This window comes from Watersipora subatra, chromosome 1 (genome assembly GCF_963576615.1).
Source record: "Watersipora subatra chromosome 1, tzWatSuba1.1, whole genome shotgun sequence".
In the NCBI taxonomy this organism is placed as follows: domain Eukaryota; kingdom Metazoa; phylum Bryozoa; class Gymnolaemata; order Cheilostomatida; family Watersiporidae; genus Watersipora; species Watersipora subatra.
The window spans coordinates 62,288,672-62,306,341 of NC_088708.1; the positions used below are offsets into that span (position 1 = coordinate 62,288,672).

The 17,670-nt window shown below is 35.0% G+C and overlaps 1 protein-coding gene across 1 annotated transcript; it reads left to right on the forward strand.

The window, feature by feature from the left end:
• Positions 1-12,138: 12,138 nt before the first annotated feature.
• Positions 12,139-17,609, forward strand: LOC137390036 (tyrosine-protein phosphatase Lar-like). Its single transcript, XM_068076270.1, has 6 exons — positions 12,139-12,321; positions 13,418-13,486; positions 15,345-15,436; positions 16,719-16,929; positions 17,349-17,467; positions 17,595-17,609. Exons 1-6 carry the CDS (start codon positions 12,249-12,251, stop codon positions 17,607-17,609), a joined length of 579 nt encoding a protein of 192 aa, XP_067932371.1. The 5' UTR covers positions 12,139-12,248.
• Positions 17,610-17,670: the final 61 nt, after the last annotated feature.

The following is a 17,670-nucleotide window of genomic DNA, read 5'->3' on the forward strand; positions in this document are numbered from 1 at the left end:
AGGTCTGCTAGTAATCACTACTTTATTACTACTTGATTCATATCTCTTGATACAGTTTATTTATAGAAGATAGAATTCCTTGATTCAAATGCCATAAATCTTATAGATGGTGTAATTTTTGTTAACAAATAAAGTATACTCACGACTACCTAATTGCGTTGTTTGAATGATTTTATGTTAGTTTGAATAAGCTAACAAGTGAACAGGAGAAACAGTTCAAAAAAGTGCACTTTAAAAAAGAACATGTATACTTTTAAAATTCATCATTTAATCCAATGTTTTACGTAACTTTTCACAATATTATATTTTGAGCAAGTATCAATCTAAAGTAATCTGGAACTTGTAGCTGTAGAAATGCGTTTCATTTGTCTGCTACATTTTTTTATACATAAAGCTGCTTCTATTCTCATTCTGTAGGTTTCTGCATAACACAGTACATCTATCTTGTAGAAATGAGGTCATCATCAGCAGATAAAATGGAAAAGGAATCTAACGAATCAGACCGAATTAGACTGGTGAGAAATGCTCTAACACACTCTGGGCTTACACTGCGTATATCTATGATATTATGCAGTGCAGGCTAGGAGCAGAGCTAATCATAGAATTACCAAGCTCTAAGCCTAGAGTTATTTACTGGTAGTTTTTTGAAAAGAGGGGATAAGCCCTTAATAAAAATTAAAACCTGTACAGCTGGAGCCACATCCCTCCAACCCCCACTAAAAATCTCACTTCAAAAACCGGCTCTTTTGTCTCAATACTTACCTCCTCAGTCTTCTTAGCCTGGCCTTCGATATTTCACAGTCTCCAAGGTCCTTAACAAAAGGAATTTGATAGTGACCTACTGATAAATTGTCTAACCACGGCTTGTTAGTTTTCTACATTTTAGACAAGCAGGCTCTCGGTAAATATTTCTATGAAATTAGTGTTTTAGGTGGTTAAAAAAGTGGAAAACAATTTTGCTTGGAAACTTTATGTAGAAGAAACAAAGGTCTCCCAGGTTATGGTTGTCCTGACACTATCTGATAGATATGAACGCATCATTTGGAAAAGACCTGATTCAGGTATGTTATTTTACATAGACATTGCCAGTTAGTACATGTTTATTTATAAACTAAATCAAAGAAAACCAAGGTTAGATAACCATAGACATGCACATGTCTGAATACAAACAGTACCATACGATCTCTAAATATCAGAGTCTATTTTTAGACTGTTGTAATGCTAGATAGAACAGGTGACTACCCCACTGATAGTTCCTACCATCGGCCTCCTTGCTCTAAAGATTGAGCTGCCTCTACCTGGCCGTTTACATATGACCCTGGCAGTATCCCTTTAAGTTGAGCTGTCTATATGTCAATTGATCATATAGTTTTCTTTTTATTGCATCAAAGTAAAAACTTACAGATTTGTGAGAATTATGCTTAGTGTGATGTAAATAATTGAAAAAAAATTGTGGATGAGCTGCTAACGAAACATCCCTGAAAGAAATGCTAAGTAGTTGTGTTAAAATCTGTTTATTTTACTAGCTTCTTGGTTCAAGTCATTTGACCTAACTAATTTGGTTTGTTATAGAACTAGAACAGTCAAAGTCTGGCTTTTATAGGAACTCACAACTAACCGCTTTAAAACTAGTTTTGCTAAGTTATTTTTCACATCGCGCCGCCTCGACTCAGTTTTAATAAAGATTCGAAAGGAAAACAGCTGCTTAGATAAAATTTTAGCCATAATTTAGTGTGGTATTTCAAATCCCTGTATTTTTGTTATTGCAATGAAGAACTATAACTAAATCAAGGATTGACTTTTTAAATGGTAATTTCATTTTTTCTAATTACTTTATTTAATCAGCAGTCAGCAGTGATAGTCATGCTGTATTCATAAGATCTTGAGAAAGATAAGCATATAGATACATTTATAACACATTAATAAACACATTTATTGGGAAGCTTCAAAAACTGGATATGATTAAACATACTTTTGATCATTTTATCAGGTTTTCTGTCTTTACAATAAAACTCTTGGTCACTTTTGTTGCAATTATGCATTATTATTTTTCATGATTGTGACATTTCAATGCCAAAATTTTTATCCCCTCTAATCTGATAAGAGATAATAAATAACGCTTGTTTGTGCAATCTATCTTTGGACACAACAACAGCTTAAAAAGGCAGCCATTCTTTTTTTTATTCAGTAGGGTCTGTATCACAGATGCTGAAGCTGTTTCATCACAGACGCTGACTGATACAAAAAATATGTTAGAAATCCATAGCATTTTTAGTTCGTAATTGGAAAGGTTGGTTACAATGAAGCCCTTACTGTTACTTCAGTCTCACAAAAAGCTAAATAAATCAACAATTTCCTGACACTTAAGTTAGCAGAGCAGCCACCGCACTTCAAAAGCTGCGCTACAATTTTTATTACCTATTACCAAGTTCCCATACAGCGATAGTGTAGTGGCATAGGTGCCCCAGTGCCAAAGCGCTGCGCTGGGCGAACAAGCAGATCATGTCTTCATAGGGCGCTATAATAGCAGTGCATTGTTTGCGCGACCCTTATGTCAAAGAGTATCTTTACGAGGTAAGATAGATAAAGGATTTCAGCAACAGAAATTTCTAGTATGAAGCAACAAAAAATCAAGACTTATGTGCCCGCACAAGTGTGACGCCATTGGTCTCTAAGGCTATTTCCCTGGCATAAAGATGATAAACTCCGTGAGTGTTTTGCTTTCAACCAGTGACACTGAATCAGGAAAGAGTGAGATTGACACAGCCATTTCCATGATGGCATTGCAGCGCCACATGACGCTGTGCCATTACGTTATCGCTCTATGGAAACTTAGCAGATGTATAGTTCAAGGAAATTGTTACTAGCTGTTATGCTAGTTAACTCTTTGGGTGCCAATAAAGATCAAGGGTCATTTGCCTGGTTTAAACTAAACCCAGTGTTATAAACTTGCAGCTATAAATAAAAAAACTGACTCAGTTGTTGTGTAGGAGAGTCAATAACAAGTTTTAAAATCAAAAATTAGTGACAGCAGTGAATATTTAAGACTGCATTTCAATGCTCTGTATTTCTTCATTATGTTGTGTATAAACATTGGATTCATGCTTGACTTCATAGACCCATACTGTCTATGTACCTCACCTTATATAGTATCATACATTATATTGCTTAGTTTAAATAAATAATAACCAACATAAATAATAAAGGTCTGCACGGTTAGCCCAGATCTAACTTTTCTTTTAAAGATTCTTGTGACTTGCAAATACTTTTGTCAGTACACAACTCTCAGTCGCATAAAGTACTTAATTTTAATCAAAAAACTATCACCACGGTATAAAGACAGTTTACTTGTGTACATAACTACTACTGTGACAAGCAAAAACTTGAGTGGGTACACAACTCGCACTGTGGCAAACAAATAGTTGCTACAGGGGCAAAACTATGGCATAAAATACTTGCCACGGGCACACAACTCTCAAGTATCAATATTATTATTGTTGGTATATAGGAGCGCTTAGCAAAAAATTTTATTCCATGGCAGCTTAAGGTTACACAGTCATTATAAGGAGTATAAGGTGAATATGATTCAAATTTTAAAACCCTAAAGAAGGATTGACGGCATTGTTGCTACTGAAACTAACGTTCAAAGAGAAAATGGTTTCACAGTGAGTCTTCTCAAAAAAATAATCTAATGATATTTTCATAATAATCCATAATATTAAATTTGGTGCCAACTCTAGTTCTATAGGAATAGAAGAAGTAGTAGCTGTAGGAAAAGTTTATTAGCCAGTGTAGTTGCGCTTAAGTGTTCCTGGAGCTCATACCGAGTTAGCCTGGGCATGACTCTCGTGGGGATTGGGAGAGAGAGCTTGGGACACATAGCGAAAAAAAGGAAAGATAACTTCTGCAAAACTAGCGACATATGTTACATATGACGCTCAGACTGATACTAATGGAAGCGTGTCGTTAGATTCAGATCTCACGATGTATTAGATGTGGCGCGTTTAAAACCCTAGGGTCATGGTCACGTGACTTAATCTCGTAAAAAGCTTTATGTTTTTGATAAGCTGGGTGGGTATGTAGTACCCGTTTGATAATAAAACGATAAGAACCATAGGTTACTGTTCTCTTGCGTTTTCACGTTAGCAGCTTCATTTCATATACTGATAAAAAAATGGAGCGATTCAAAAATTACTATAAAAGCTAGGCATAGTCACACCGAGATCAGAACAGTTTCAAGCTTCACAGCATATTATTGCAGGTTTTCACCAATTTATAGTTTTTCCTACTGGCCTCGAAAAAAGTATTTGCTTTCAGATGGCCCCGTTTTGCAGTAGTAGGTGCGAGTTGTTCATAACTGTCGCGAGTAATCATAATACTCGCAAGTAAAATAAAATTGACATCACTTTTTACTAGATAAACTTTTCTATACTAGCAGCTTGCAATTTATTTTTGTTGTTCTATTGCTATACGTTTGCTATGTTTGTATTGTTATTGTGATTTAATTTTTTATTATACTTAAATCAAAACATAATTATTTGAATATATGAAATAATATAACTCCTGTGATTGATTTATTATGCAACCAACATTTCATACTTACTAACCAGCGTTTGTTTGCTGCCAATTCAGATTAAAAATAATACATAATACTCGCGTAGATCATAAATAAGACCGTCACATGATACTCCATCGGAAATAACGATTGCGATATTAGCGACTGCAGAAGTCGACTTTTAGAGTTGTCTTCCCCGCGTGATGCTATGTGTCCCAGGCTCTCTCTCTCCCAATCCCCCACGAGAGCCATGCCCAGGCTAATACCGAGTCAGGATGGCCTAATCCGTGTTGACCAATAATAGCTGCCAGCGTTGAGTCATAAACTAAAGTTGTGATTAACTCTTAGCGTTACGTTACACTAGCTTTTGTAGACAGCAGCCAGATTTGAATTACTTCAGTCAATTATTAAGTTGTCAATTACCATGGGATTATTTACTAGAGATTACAGGTCAGTTGTCTATGCTGTTTAATTTTCTTATACCCTGTTCAATTGTTTCTTGTCACATTTCAGTTGATGTTCAGTACTTTTACTTGCTATCATACAGTAATTTTTCATATTGTATAGCATTCATAATTATTGTGCTCAACAAGTTGGTATGGGAATAGTACTGAAATGTTCTTTTAGGTTTCACGGTACTCAATAAAGATTGCGACCTGCATAATAACCAGTGAAATCACTTTGCGTATAATCCTATGCATTGAACAAAGTATAGAGTTTCTAACAAAACTCTATACTAAGCTCTATAGTAGCAATAATCAGGAAGCATTAGTAAATTTTTTAGGTCTTTATAACTTATTTAATGTTTGATAAAAGTTTCTACTGTATAACAGACCTTGACTTCTTAGTTGTACAGCTAGTTGGTTCTCTGTCTACATCTTGTACATTCACTAGCAGTTTTGGAGATAAAAGTTAACTGATACCTTTTTTCTTAATGCCTGCTAGGAAATGGTTACATCAAACTTTGAGAACAAAATTTTTTATATCAGTCTCTAAAGCTCAAGTGCCCACATGTACGTGCGTCTGTGTGTATGTCCGTGTGTCCATGCATATCTTTCACATCAGCCAATAAAATTTAAAAATCTATTTGATTTTGTTTTCAATTGATACATTTCTAATGTATATGACAAAAACATCTACAAATATAAATAATTATGACTTCCAAGAAAAGCGACACATGATAGGTTCAAATGAGCGTGATAAATAACAAACGTTTAAGAATTCTAGGCTATTACTCACAAAAATTATAATGACTTAGAATTATAACCACATCATCAGAATCTCTCTGGCTACCTTTATAAATCAGCTATTAATATTTGACAGTCTGAACCAATGCTGCTCTCACGCAATAAAGAGCCCTGTATTCAAAGTCGTGCGATATTTGCTCTTTTTGTTTCTTTATTGATTTTAAGTTGTTTTGGTTAAACCTCTTGCTGTTTATAGATATTCAAATCAAAAGATAGAACCTTTAGTATTGTAACTATTGTTACTACATCAAACAATGATACAAACTTTACCATAATCTATATATATAAATATTGGTGTTTGTTTTTTGTACCCCCTATGTCCAATTATAGAATCAGAATCTACCGTTCACAAAGCGACAAGCTAACCTGTTGAACTACACAAGATACAATAAATTCATTGAGCATATACTCATTAGTTGGGTAAAAATATGTATAACAACACTGTGTTATGTGCAATGTTACTAAAGCTTGCTCTCACTGCTCTTATTAGTAAGTTTAGCAATACGTATACTAGCTTACTCAAACTAGTCCATGGCAACCACATTACCTGCCACTGTTTGTAAGCTGTTTTTCATTTCTTGTGCTACGCCAAGCATTCAGTAGTCTATATATATACATAAATGGGAAAGTAGGTGTGCCCCTCCAGCTATAGCTATTAAAAATTAGGAATGAATGTCCATTCCCTGCTGGATTTGATCTCGGAACCTCTCATTCACCAGGCAAATATTTTATCAATTAACCCGCGTGAGATAGATGGATTCACCGGGAACGTATGTCACTATGTGGGTAAAAATACGCATACCGCGGTGCGTTACGCAAGTAATTAAAGCTGTGTAATGTGGCAGACAACCACATTACCTGTCACTGTTTATAAGCTAATTTTGAATGCCTGTGCAGCGCCGAGCATTTCGTTAGTCATTACTATAATACAAATGGTCTCCATCCCTACATGTATGTCGAAAGCCACGGCTGATAGCTGAAAAATTTTTTGTGTCATACAGGATTAGAGCTCATGACTTTCAGCATGGTCGACCAACACTCCAACAACTGTTACTGCCCACTCGACTCACCAGTCCTTTTGACTAACTCGTAAATATATTGGTTACACCTGACAATCTCTCACGAAACTCGAGCCTGCTAGAGTACTAGTCTAATATAAAACTAGAAATCAGTAAAGGAGTTTCTTACTCAACCATCATACGAACAAAATCTAGCTATGAAGAAACCCACAACAAAAATTCTTATTTCTTTACAAAATATCTCTAGAATTTATTAGGGAACACACTGTTCTGCAATTTGCAAATTCTGCCTCCTCAAAACTGATGATTTTTTCCTTGCATTTAACAGTTTTATTGACAATAATAAATATCAATCATAATTTGTTTTCAACATATATTTTAAAAGATTAGCAGAAGTTGCATGTATTTTATAAACAAATAGGTGGATCGCAAAAAGTCAACAGTATTCGCCTATTAAAACTATTAAATGTGAAACCTTAATTTCACATTGTTACAAATATAAACAGGAGTAAAATAAGTTTCATATAGAATACATAGAAGAACGATAACACAGCTGATATTTTCATTGACAGAAAGTCAAGCCACCAGTCCTTGGAGTATTATAGGTCTGATTATATCCAACATATGTCTTGTGATGGCGCTGACATCTCTCGCTGTCTTCTACAGATATCAACTGTTGAGGTGAGGGGCTTCTACCAATACAAATAGCGTGTTAACTAATTATAAACATATTTGCTCTGTGTAAAAACCAGTTTATCTCTTCAAATATGTGATTGTTGATATTTGCAAAACTTCAACTCGCTCTAGTAGAAAACTGAAAAGTAGAATTTCAAATTCACATGTAAATTCTTTCCTTTTGTAGACAAAGAGAGAACTCTGTGAAAAAACTGGATAGCATAAGTAAGTTTTCATTGCTTTTAGCTCAGCTTTCCATCCAGAATCCAGTGAAATGTAACGGAATAACAACTTTAACAGTTATGGAGTTTTAATCCCATGACCAAACACGAGCGGAGCGGTTGTTTGAGAGGTTTATGATAAATGCAGGTGCACACAACTCATGAAAATTATTCAACAACACCGTCGCAAACCCTTGTACCGAAATCTCATCAACAAATTTAACCATCTTTCAATGGAGTCGTTTAAGTATAATAACGATACAAAACACATATAAACTTATTTAAATTATTTACCAAGTCTTTGAAAACTGTCAACAATATCCTAAAACTTACTCATCTGATTGGATTATACACAAATAGACAGATTAATTTGGCCTGAAATCATTATTAAAACACGACAAGCCTGATTTTGATTAAAATTTAAGTCATTTAATTAGAACGATTAATTAATTAATCGTTCTAATTAATTTTTATCAAAATTAATTAGAACGATTAAGTCGTACGCATTTCATAAAAAAAGTGCGCATTTCACCAGTCTATAGCATTGTTGAATTGCCAAAGGTTTCTAATATTTTTCCGTCTTTAATATCTTGCAAAAATATTTAATTATAAGAATAATTATTTGATTTTATAAAATTATCATAAGAATAATTGTTCGAATATATTTGTCCGAAGGTTTCTGTAATAAACGTAGACCGTTTGAGGCGTAGACCGATTTACAGGTATGAAATTGTGGTACACAGTCTATCAGCCTATGTTTTTTCCCAATTACCGAATGTTTCATTAAATTATTTGAAACTTTAGCCAAAATTCTTTACATCTCATGTACAGGCTAGGGTCAAACTACAACGCCCCTTTATGATGAAAAATCTTTTTATTTTGCTCCAGTTTGCAGAAAACTTTCAGACGTGTGAATGCTCATACATGCTTTTTGCTAGATCGCTATCAAAACCATTCTACATTCAACACAACCAACTTTCAAACTGTGTATATTACACAGCAGCTTGCCATTTTACTTCTAATATTGCATTTCAGAGATATAATAAACATATTCCCTTATTGCTGCTGTTAAATTACATACATTACAGTAGGTTAGGCCTACAGCTTTAACTAATATTCATTTTATTGTTGTAAAACATAGGTTTGAGATAGTAGTAAATTTGGTATGAATTTTTTACAACCTTTTGTTTTGCATAATTGACTTTTTGAATTTAATTTCAAAACAACTTGACAACTACCATGGACATACAACTTCCCAGAGCACCACGTCGTGGCTGACGCAGTGCCCGTTCACGTGTCTCTCAATTATTACGGCTCAATAGGAGGATAAATAGAAGGTCCTCACAGCAACCATCAACATCAAATGCTAATGTTCAACAACACGCTACTCAAATTAATAACAACAACTCATCTGATTCAGATAATTCTTTAGTAGATGTTGTAGGCGATGTAAATGACATGGACTTGGCAGCCCCTTTGTTTCCAGATGATGATCATGATTTTATAGACATCATTGACCATGAAAATATTGCACAAAACAAATTGCACGCCCCAATGCTGCACCCTTCATCACATTCCTCATTTTCAATTTTTAGATTGTCCTGATTTTCAAGAACTGCGTAACAACTTTCTGGGCAGACTTGACAACAACATATCACAGCTCACATGTACTGGATGTAATGAGAAACATTTCATTACATACAATGCTCAAATACAACTATGTCATATATGCCAACAAGTTCCCTTGTCAAATTCCTGGATTATTAGAATTTCCTTTTTGAAGTCGTGCTCCCACAAATTATTTTTATATCATCCCGAACAACTCTCATTTACACTATACTCTGTCAATTCCTGCTGACAACTACTTTTTCAACAACCAGCACTACTCTTTCTTTTTTCCATTATCACTTATTCCATTATCAGGTCGTGGGCTGTATGACAGTGGAATTTCTAGTGTAGATGAGATTTCAAACCATAAGAAATTTAGAAGCTCATAGCTCTCCCTTGTCTGTACTAAAACAATTTATTATTTGCTTAGAGTGGGTGTCCTTTACTTGTGATATCGTTATGTAAAATTATGCACAGAAGTATCTTTGACAGAATGAGTTAGCAGTGAGAGCATTTATTTTGCATGACACATAAATATCATCTCCATTGTCGCTAAAATTGTTTGCCAGATTTAAGATCGCATACACGGATACTATGAATGCTTACTGACATGTTTGTAGACATGCCATTGTTAAGTGGAACGCTTAGGCGTGTATCAACTAAAAGTTTGCCAGTCTGACCAATATTTTAGAAAATCCTATATTATATGAATCCATTTTAATCTGGTCGGATGTTTTCTTAAACTATCATCTCCAAAAAATGCTTTTTATTATGTATTATTAAAATTGCTATTGAAATATAATTTAATTGAAGGAAAAAAAAAGTGACAAATGTTTTAGTTAGGTTTTGAACACTGAGGTTACCAATATAAAAAAGAAAAGCCATTATTGTATTTTCTTCGGGAATCGATAATGCAAACAAAAAATGGCAAGAGTTAGCAACACTGCATTATGACATAAAAAGTAAACTTTTACATAACTTTTTTTCCCAATAAGATAAACCCAAAACTTTTTAGAACAAGTTTATTTTTACATAATGTGCTCCAATTTGGTTCACTAAGCATTCTACATAAAAACAGTTAGTATCTCACCGTGCGTTATAAAACTCAGCTGACAATGTTGTAAAATCAAGGTACTCGTAACTCCTAAAAGGGCTGTCTCTGTTTACGCAAAGAAGGTAGTACACACATCTGGATAATAAGCTGAGTGCATGTGACTAGTTGCGTTCCTTTTAAACCCTTCACATTGTTAGTACACTCTCTTTCTAACATACGTAATCGGATCCGTTGATGATTGCGGTTTGTTGTTCACAAGTACGCTTTTAAATACTACTCCTCTTTTCTATCACTCTGAAATGTGAGATGAAAGAAATTATCAAGACTTTATACTATTGTTAAGTGTGATACGGTTAGCCGACCCACTATAAAATGTTTTAGAAAGAGAAATAAAACGAGGAAGTTACACTGAAATTGTGCTTCGACAAGATTCCCATCCATATCTCAATACGTCCTATAGACCTGATGACTCAGACGGCGTGTCAGAGAGCAGTGTTCCATATGAAGGTCCTTCGGTGAACATTGGAGATCAGAAAGTCTTTTACGAAGCTGCAGCACTCGTGCAAAAGGTTAGCGATGAACCAACTGAAGGCGAGTACTCTGCTGTAGAGTGGACACCCTCTAGTACGCCCCCTAAACATAGCCTCTAAAATAAGGACTGAGAAGACACCTCAGGTGTATTGTTAAAAAGCACCCTCACCATTTAGGAACACTATAACTAACCAACATGGATGCCATCATGTGATTTATGGCGCTGCCTAAACTGTTTGTAGAAATCTGAAGGCGTTCTGTTATGTATTAACATAAAGATTAACAATAAATAGAAGCTATCCTATTAAAAATATAGTAATGGTTACAAATTTATTTGGCACATTGCTACAATGTGGTGGACTGAAGGAATGGTTTCAGAGTGAGACAGAATTATTTTAAGTTTTATGTATAACCACAATAGCATAGCTCTATATATTCTACATGTAAGCTATCATGGGCTGTGTATAGAAGCTGTTAAAGGACTCTTTTATGTTGCCAACCAACCATAATATTGCTATTTATTATTCTCTCACAATAGTAAATATAAATTGGACAAGTGCTACAAACTTTTCTTACTGTGCTATTTTTTAATCTTTTATAAATAATGTTTATTCAACAATAAAAATGTGCCTTATAGAATCAGTTAAGGTTTGTTAATTCTTTAGGATGCTGAATGGTTACCTCTTTTCGTTAACTATACAAAATACATAACAACAAGTTTACTAAAAGGATTTTAGCCTATGCTTCCAAAATACTGGTAAAGTTCATCGGTTTTACATAATTTTTGGACCTCAAAAATAACCCAATTTTTTAAAGAACCATTTAAAGTAGTCAAGCAGGCCCAATTAACCTTCAGAATACAGTACGCCCGCATTCAGTTTGGAGCTGAAGCTAGTTGTACGCAAGATATGTTCATTAAGTGGACAACTCTTAGCCCCGACTAAAGCATACATGCAGATGGAGGGCATTGCTTGCAATAACAACTGTTAATATTGTATTGGAGTTTTTCTATGTGTTTGACGCAAACTCTTCAAACCTATCCATTCGATTGCGCCTCACATTGTATTTGTCAACTCGGGCGAATCTTTCAGTTTGCTATAGAATTGTATTACCTATTCAGCCATGTTTGTATTATCTTTTCATTGAGTTCAAGAAAAAGTAGGTCTAAACAATAACAATGGGCCGTTCATAAACTAGCCATAGTTGATCGGAGTATATTCAACTGCAGGTGCGAGCTCTAGCGGCTGTCTTTCTCATCGAAGAGAGTTAGCCAACAGGCGGTTTTACTTAGCGTTGTGTGACTTGTTTAAAGTGCCATATGATTTTTTTACTCATATCATGAGGGCAATCAAAAAAGCATTCACTTCGGCACTATTGTTGCTATATCTAGAGCTTGTCGTTACGGCAGCAGGTAAGTGACAGCTATAACTGTGTGATGAACTGTGTTATGCTAGCCTACAGTAGTTTTGTTACTAATAAACTTTAGGTATTCCACTTGGTAAAAGAATCTGTTATCTATCTCTGGTAATAGTTTTTATAAATGATATCAGCATGCAAAGTTAGTGCTAAATGGTCGTAGCATTGATAAATGTTCTCATTTAGTAGTTGATATACTTTTATAAATATTCTACCAGTATGGACTCAATTTAGCTATAGAAATTTTATTTACTATGAGAGGTTTTGGCTTACCTATGCTTGTTTCCATAAAAGTAAGTTGAGAACATAAAAATTGCCTTTCTAGTATTTACAAACAACGCAAAATTTTGGTACCTCTCACATCATTTTCAGATCATCCTAGACAGTACATTGCTTCTGCAATGTATGAGCTCTTACAGCTCTACTAGTTCACTACTCGCATATATGTGAGTAGTGAGCTAGTAGAGTATGCATATATAGAGTATTCTTTAGTATGCATATATGCATGCTAAAGTACCCCATTTCTCACAATATTATTATATTCATCTTGAGTAATAACAATTTCAGTTTTCCGTGTTATCTGTAAACTAGTATCTATTGTCTACTATTATTATTCTCTATTACCTGTTATTTATTCTGCATGTATGTAACTTCAGAAATTTTGAAATTACAGTATGAATACATAAAACATCAGGAATGTAGACAGGAAGCTATATGTTTTTAAGTTATAGACAACTCTATGCAAATTGCAAATCATTGCTGTTCATTTTCTTTCAGTTTATGTTTATATCCCATGTAGCTTATTGATGGATGATGGCGCAATTCGTTTGCACTTGTATAGAATAGCTTTTATTGTCTTTTTGGTTGTCTTCAGTTATCCTCCCTTTAGATTTGCTAGCAGCATAAGTTTTGCATTGAATCCTAAGAAGGTCTATCAGCCATCGGTGACTATGACAACAACAAGATGATGACATAGCGACAAACTATTTCTCTAGTTTTTTATGTGATTGCTAATTGAGCTAATGTAACTGTGTGTGAGAATCCTTGAACCCAGGATAATTAGCAACAATCTACTTGCATAATTGCTGCAGGAGCGCTGACTAGTGACGCAGCAAATGAAGGAGGACGATTCCGAAGGAGAGTCAGCAATCCATGCTCAGGTATAAACCTTTCATCTAGCCCACTCATTGGTATAGTAGCTTCATACGCTGACTAGATCAATATATAAAAGTTATTTGAACAGGCAGCAACTATTTGCAGGTTTTAGGATTGCTTGCTAAGCAAAAGCGTACATGAAAACATATGTAAATAGTTCTCAAGTATAAGCACAGAGGCATGTTTGCACATGAACGCTGTACTTTCCATTTTCCAAGCAATCAATGCTACAAGTGGATGGAAAGCTTCAAGCTACCAATAAGTGGAATTTCCATACAAATTTCACAAGACATAAAATAGGGCCAAGTAGTACATCCTGTCAACAGAAAAGGTAGGGAGAGTGAATGCCTCGCAAAAGTTGGAATTATGTAAAGTTCAAGGCTACCCTTTTGCATAAAGGCGTATCTATGTCGAGGAATTATTCATGTCCACAGATGAATAGATTTAAACTTTGTGACTGGGCTGTAAAATATAATCAATAGAAAGTTACTTGAGCACATAATCTGCCTGGTGCAGTGTTGAGTCAGCAAAGCATCGTTGACTGGCTTTCACGGCAGTACGGCAGCATGTCAACAGCAAATACACCGTGTTAATCTTTCAGATCTGTTTTTATATAAATATTCATATCTTCAGGCTTCAAGAAAAAGTGAATCCAAAGTAAAGCTATCTTAACTGAATCTTATGAGTATAGCAAGATTTTTGTGTAAAAACTGCCTCTCTCTCAACTAGGTTACTTCTACCATAAGCATCGAAAACCAGCAGCAAATAAACATTTGAAGCTGCAAAATATTATAATAAGAATACTAGACTGTCCAACTATTGCTATATTCTAATTGTATGAGTGATGTACAGCTTCTTTTAGCCAATGCGCTTGTGAACTTAAAACTGCCTCCTGCTCTACTAATGTTTTCGCAGAAACTTTTAACTAAGCTGGGGTTCAAAGGATGATAATGTACTCATCATGGTTCTATTGGTGGCTCAAACAGTAATTTCCGCATGAAGCAATGAGAAGTTCTCAGTCTAACCATCCCAGCTACGAAACGGGAGCTCCTAAGACCACATTTGGCAGTCGATAAGAATCAGGCTTTTTGATACGTTCTAATAGCTAAAAGCTTATTCAGCCTTCATGAAAACTTTGAACACAATACAAAGTTACTAATAGATGTGTGGGCGTATAGTGATGGATGTTTTGCAAATGGTACAATTGGCATGAAGGCTCAGTATGGATCGTCTGCCCAGAACGGTCTGTTTTGAGCCACGTATGCTCTATTCAATTTACTGTATGTTCTCAGCTTTCTAATAATCTAAATAGAGAACATCCGACACTCAAGTTCATATAATAGCCAGTAGCTCACCCAACACTGTTAGTTACTAACAATAGCGGTTACTAGTGTATGTAACCTCAAGCTTGTACCTTACCAAGTCTAGTTCTGCGTGGCAATAAGTAAACTAAAGAGTTCTACAGCTTTCATGATGAGTTTGAGAGGAGAATGTGTTTGGGGTTTCCACTGTTCTATATCTTTTCATAGCCTCTTTTTCATAAATTAGAGCTTGCCTTTTGGGCAGCAGCAATAAGTCTGAATAGTAATTTGCCTTGGGCTATTCTATTTGAATCTTAAAGTCTTCTGCAACTGCTAAGCATAGTTGAGGCAAATATCTAACTAGGTCAGTTTGTTGGAAAGATAGCTATATATGCATGGGGCTAGAGGTTTTCTTGTGGTACAAAGCCTATATAATTTCCAATACAGAATGGCTAAAGGAAGCAAAAACTGAGTTAGTTTTGTCTTTCATAAAGCAACTTGTTTCACCACAAAGGTTTGGCTCTATTATATTACAAGCAAAAGTCACTGCCATTGATTACAGTGCCTACTCGACCACGATCTATTGCCTTTGGAGACCCTAGTCTTGTGCAAGAATCAGATAGGAAGAGATGGCGGTACCTCATTACATGGCAGGTGAGAACGCCTGTGCTCCATAACGTAAAGCTTAGTTTGGCACAAAAATTTCAAATATTCTAAAACTTGCTTAATACTGATTATGTTTAATGATAAATTTTGAAAAGAATTATATTAAAGTTAGCTTTCACCTGACCTGATGAACACAAAATGAATGATTTTAGTTTTTAGATTTTAAACTTTCTATATAAAGTTAATTATAGAGACTCAAAATATTGAGATAAAAATGTAATACACATATATAGCCCACCCTTTGTTCGCTATTTATTTTTAGAGTGCGTTTTCAGTCACACAAAAATTTCTAAAGTACGGCTAACCAAACTTTTGCTGTGAATCTGTTTCAGCGACAGTATTGACAGCATCCAGAATTATCTTGTTCAATTTATGCGTATTTATTTATTTAATTACCTATGTATTTATTTATTAAACCTTCTTAGATACTACTGGTATAGGCCTGCTTTAGAAAAGTAATATGTTTGTGTGTTTGTGTTATTTTTTAACTTGGATATTGAGAAACGTACCGACTGGACACAATAGGGTGTATGGTAAAAGAATGTTTGCGGTACACAATTACATAATGAAGAAATAAGATTTGATGCTATTTTGTTCTCCATACGTTAGCGAGAATAATTAAAAATGGCTGCTCTTATGGGTTGTTGTAACTACTCTATATATAATTTGTTTTCAGTTATCTGTTTGCTTGTCTTTTATAACAACTAACTCCTCATAAAACAATCTGTCTGATACTCCTTCAGGTTTTAGACACCAAAAGGATTTTTGGGTTACCATACCAAAGAGGTGTTAAGGATAAAAAGACATTTTGAGGAAAGTAATTGACAGTAAATACAACTTCATAATGATATGACTAAAATGTTGACTAATTCAGGGCTTCAACTCACGACACCCTGTTTATAATGCTGTCAGTATTACCAACTGAGCTAATCAGCCATCTTCTACAGCTTCAGAATAATTGTGTGAATGAGATATCAATACTCCTTATTTATACCTTTGCATAATTTGAAACATACTAGAATAAACAAATAACTTTAAAAATTTAAGTTGAATTTTTTACCCGAACAACACTGGATTGGTCTGCTTTTATTTCTAAATCTTTTAGTTCAATCCTGATGGTTGATGTACTTTCAAGTTTGATTCTCCGCTTTATTAAGGCTTTACTCTTTCCATCACTAGATTAACGGCCAGGACGAAAGTTTGCTGTAGGCTCGCCTCGGCACAATATCAGCATTAGATATATTTGAATTACCAAGTTTTCTTTCGTCAGGCGCCTGCAACAATTAACTGTGGAAGCATAAGTAGCTACCAAGTGAAGTTTCCAGAAACCAGCTCAGCACCAGAAACTCTAGCTGGAAATATCCTTGAGAAGGAGGTCTACACAGATGGTGAAATACCCATCACATTCACTGTTACAGCAACCAACAATGGTGGTTTTACATCTGCATCAGAATCTCTATCCATAACAACTCCAACACTTCGTAAGCATTCATAGCAAGATGACTAGCTACATTTGAGCTCATCTCCTTGTAGCTCTCATTAGCGCTGACTCACATACATGATGTCAGCTAATATTCATGCACTATTTTAATGGCTATTTTTAAAATCTATAGAATAAACCTAATTGGCTAACAGGCAGCCAGTGAAAACTACCATAGTTAGATGAGTCATTTCTTATTATCTGTGATTGTTATGAACTCAAACTAAAATACTGCAGTCATTTTAGACATTCCTGTTTACCAATCGCTGTTGCAAGTATAATATGTACAAGTAGCCAGAGTCTCTTACAGACCTACCATTGGTATACATAGATGACGATTATGACAAGCATACCTGTTGATTATATGGCCTTGTGGAGATAATATTTCTATCAATACACTACAAGTTTGGCATATTGCAGCCCCGCAAGTAGCGCCTAGAGATTTGGCAATAGTTCCTTCTACAAGCAACAATAACAAATGTGTCAAAGTATCATGGTCAGCGCCGGAGTATCCTAATGGAGTCATTACTGGATATCAGGTAGGGAAACTTCTGATAACTGCCTTTCCCATTTGTTCCGGTTCAGGTTATTGCTGCACTTTTGCCAGTTTAGTGTGCAAAATCAACATCAGCAGCCTTGTAACATATGGTCATTTGTTGATATTAGAAACACTACAACTAATTGCAAAGAGTTTATGTCTGCTTTTGTTTATCTGTCAGTCTTGTGAGTACTTCAGTGCTTA

What these genes read in the sequence shown, in the direction of transcription:
- LOC137390036 (XM_068076270.1), top strand. Translation starts at nt 12,249, where the DNA reads ATGAGGGCAATCAAAAAAGCATTCACTTCGGCACTATTGTTGCTATAT. An exon ending in GCTTGTCGTTACGGCAGCAG is followed by an intron (nt 12,322 to 13,417) that starts GTAAGTGACAGC and finishes TAATTGCTGCAG; the next exon opens with GAGCGCTGACTAGTGACGCA. An exon ending in AGTCAGCAATCCATGCTCAG is followed by an intron (nt 13,487 to 15,344) that starts GTATAAACCTTT and finishes CATTGATTACAG; the next exon opens with TGCCTACTCGACCACGATCT.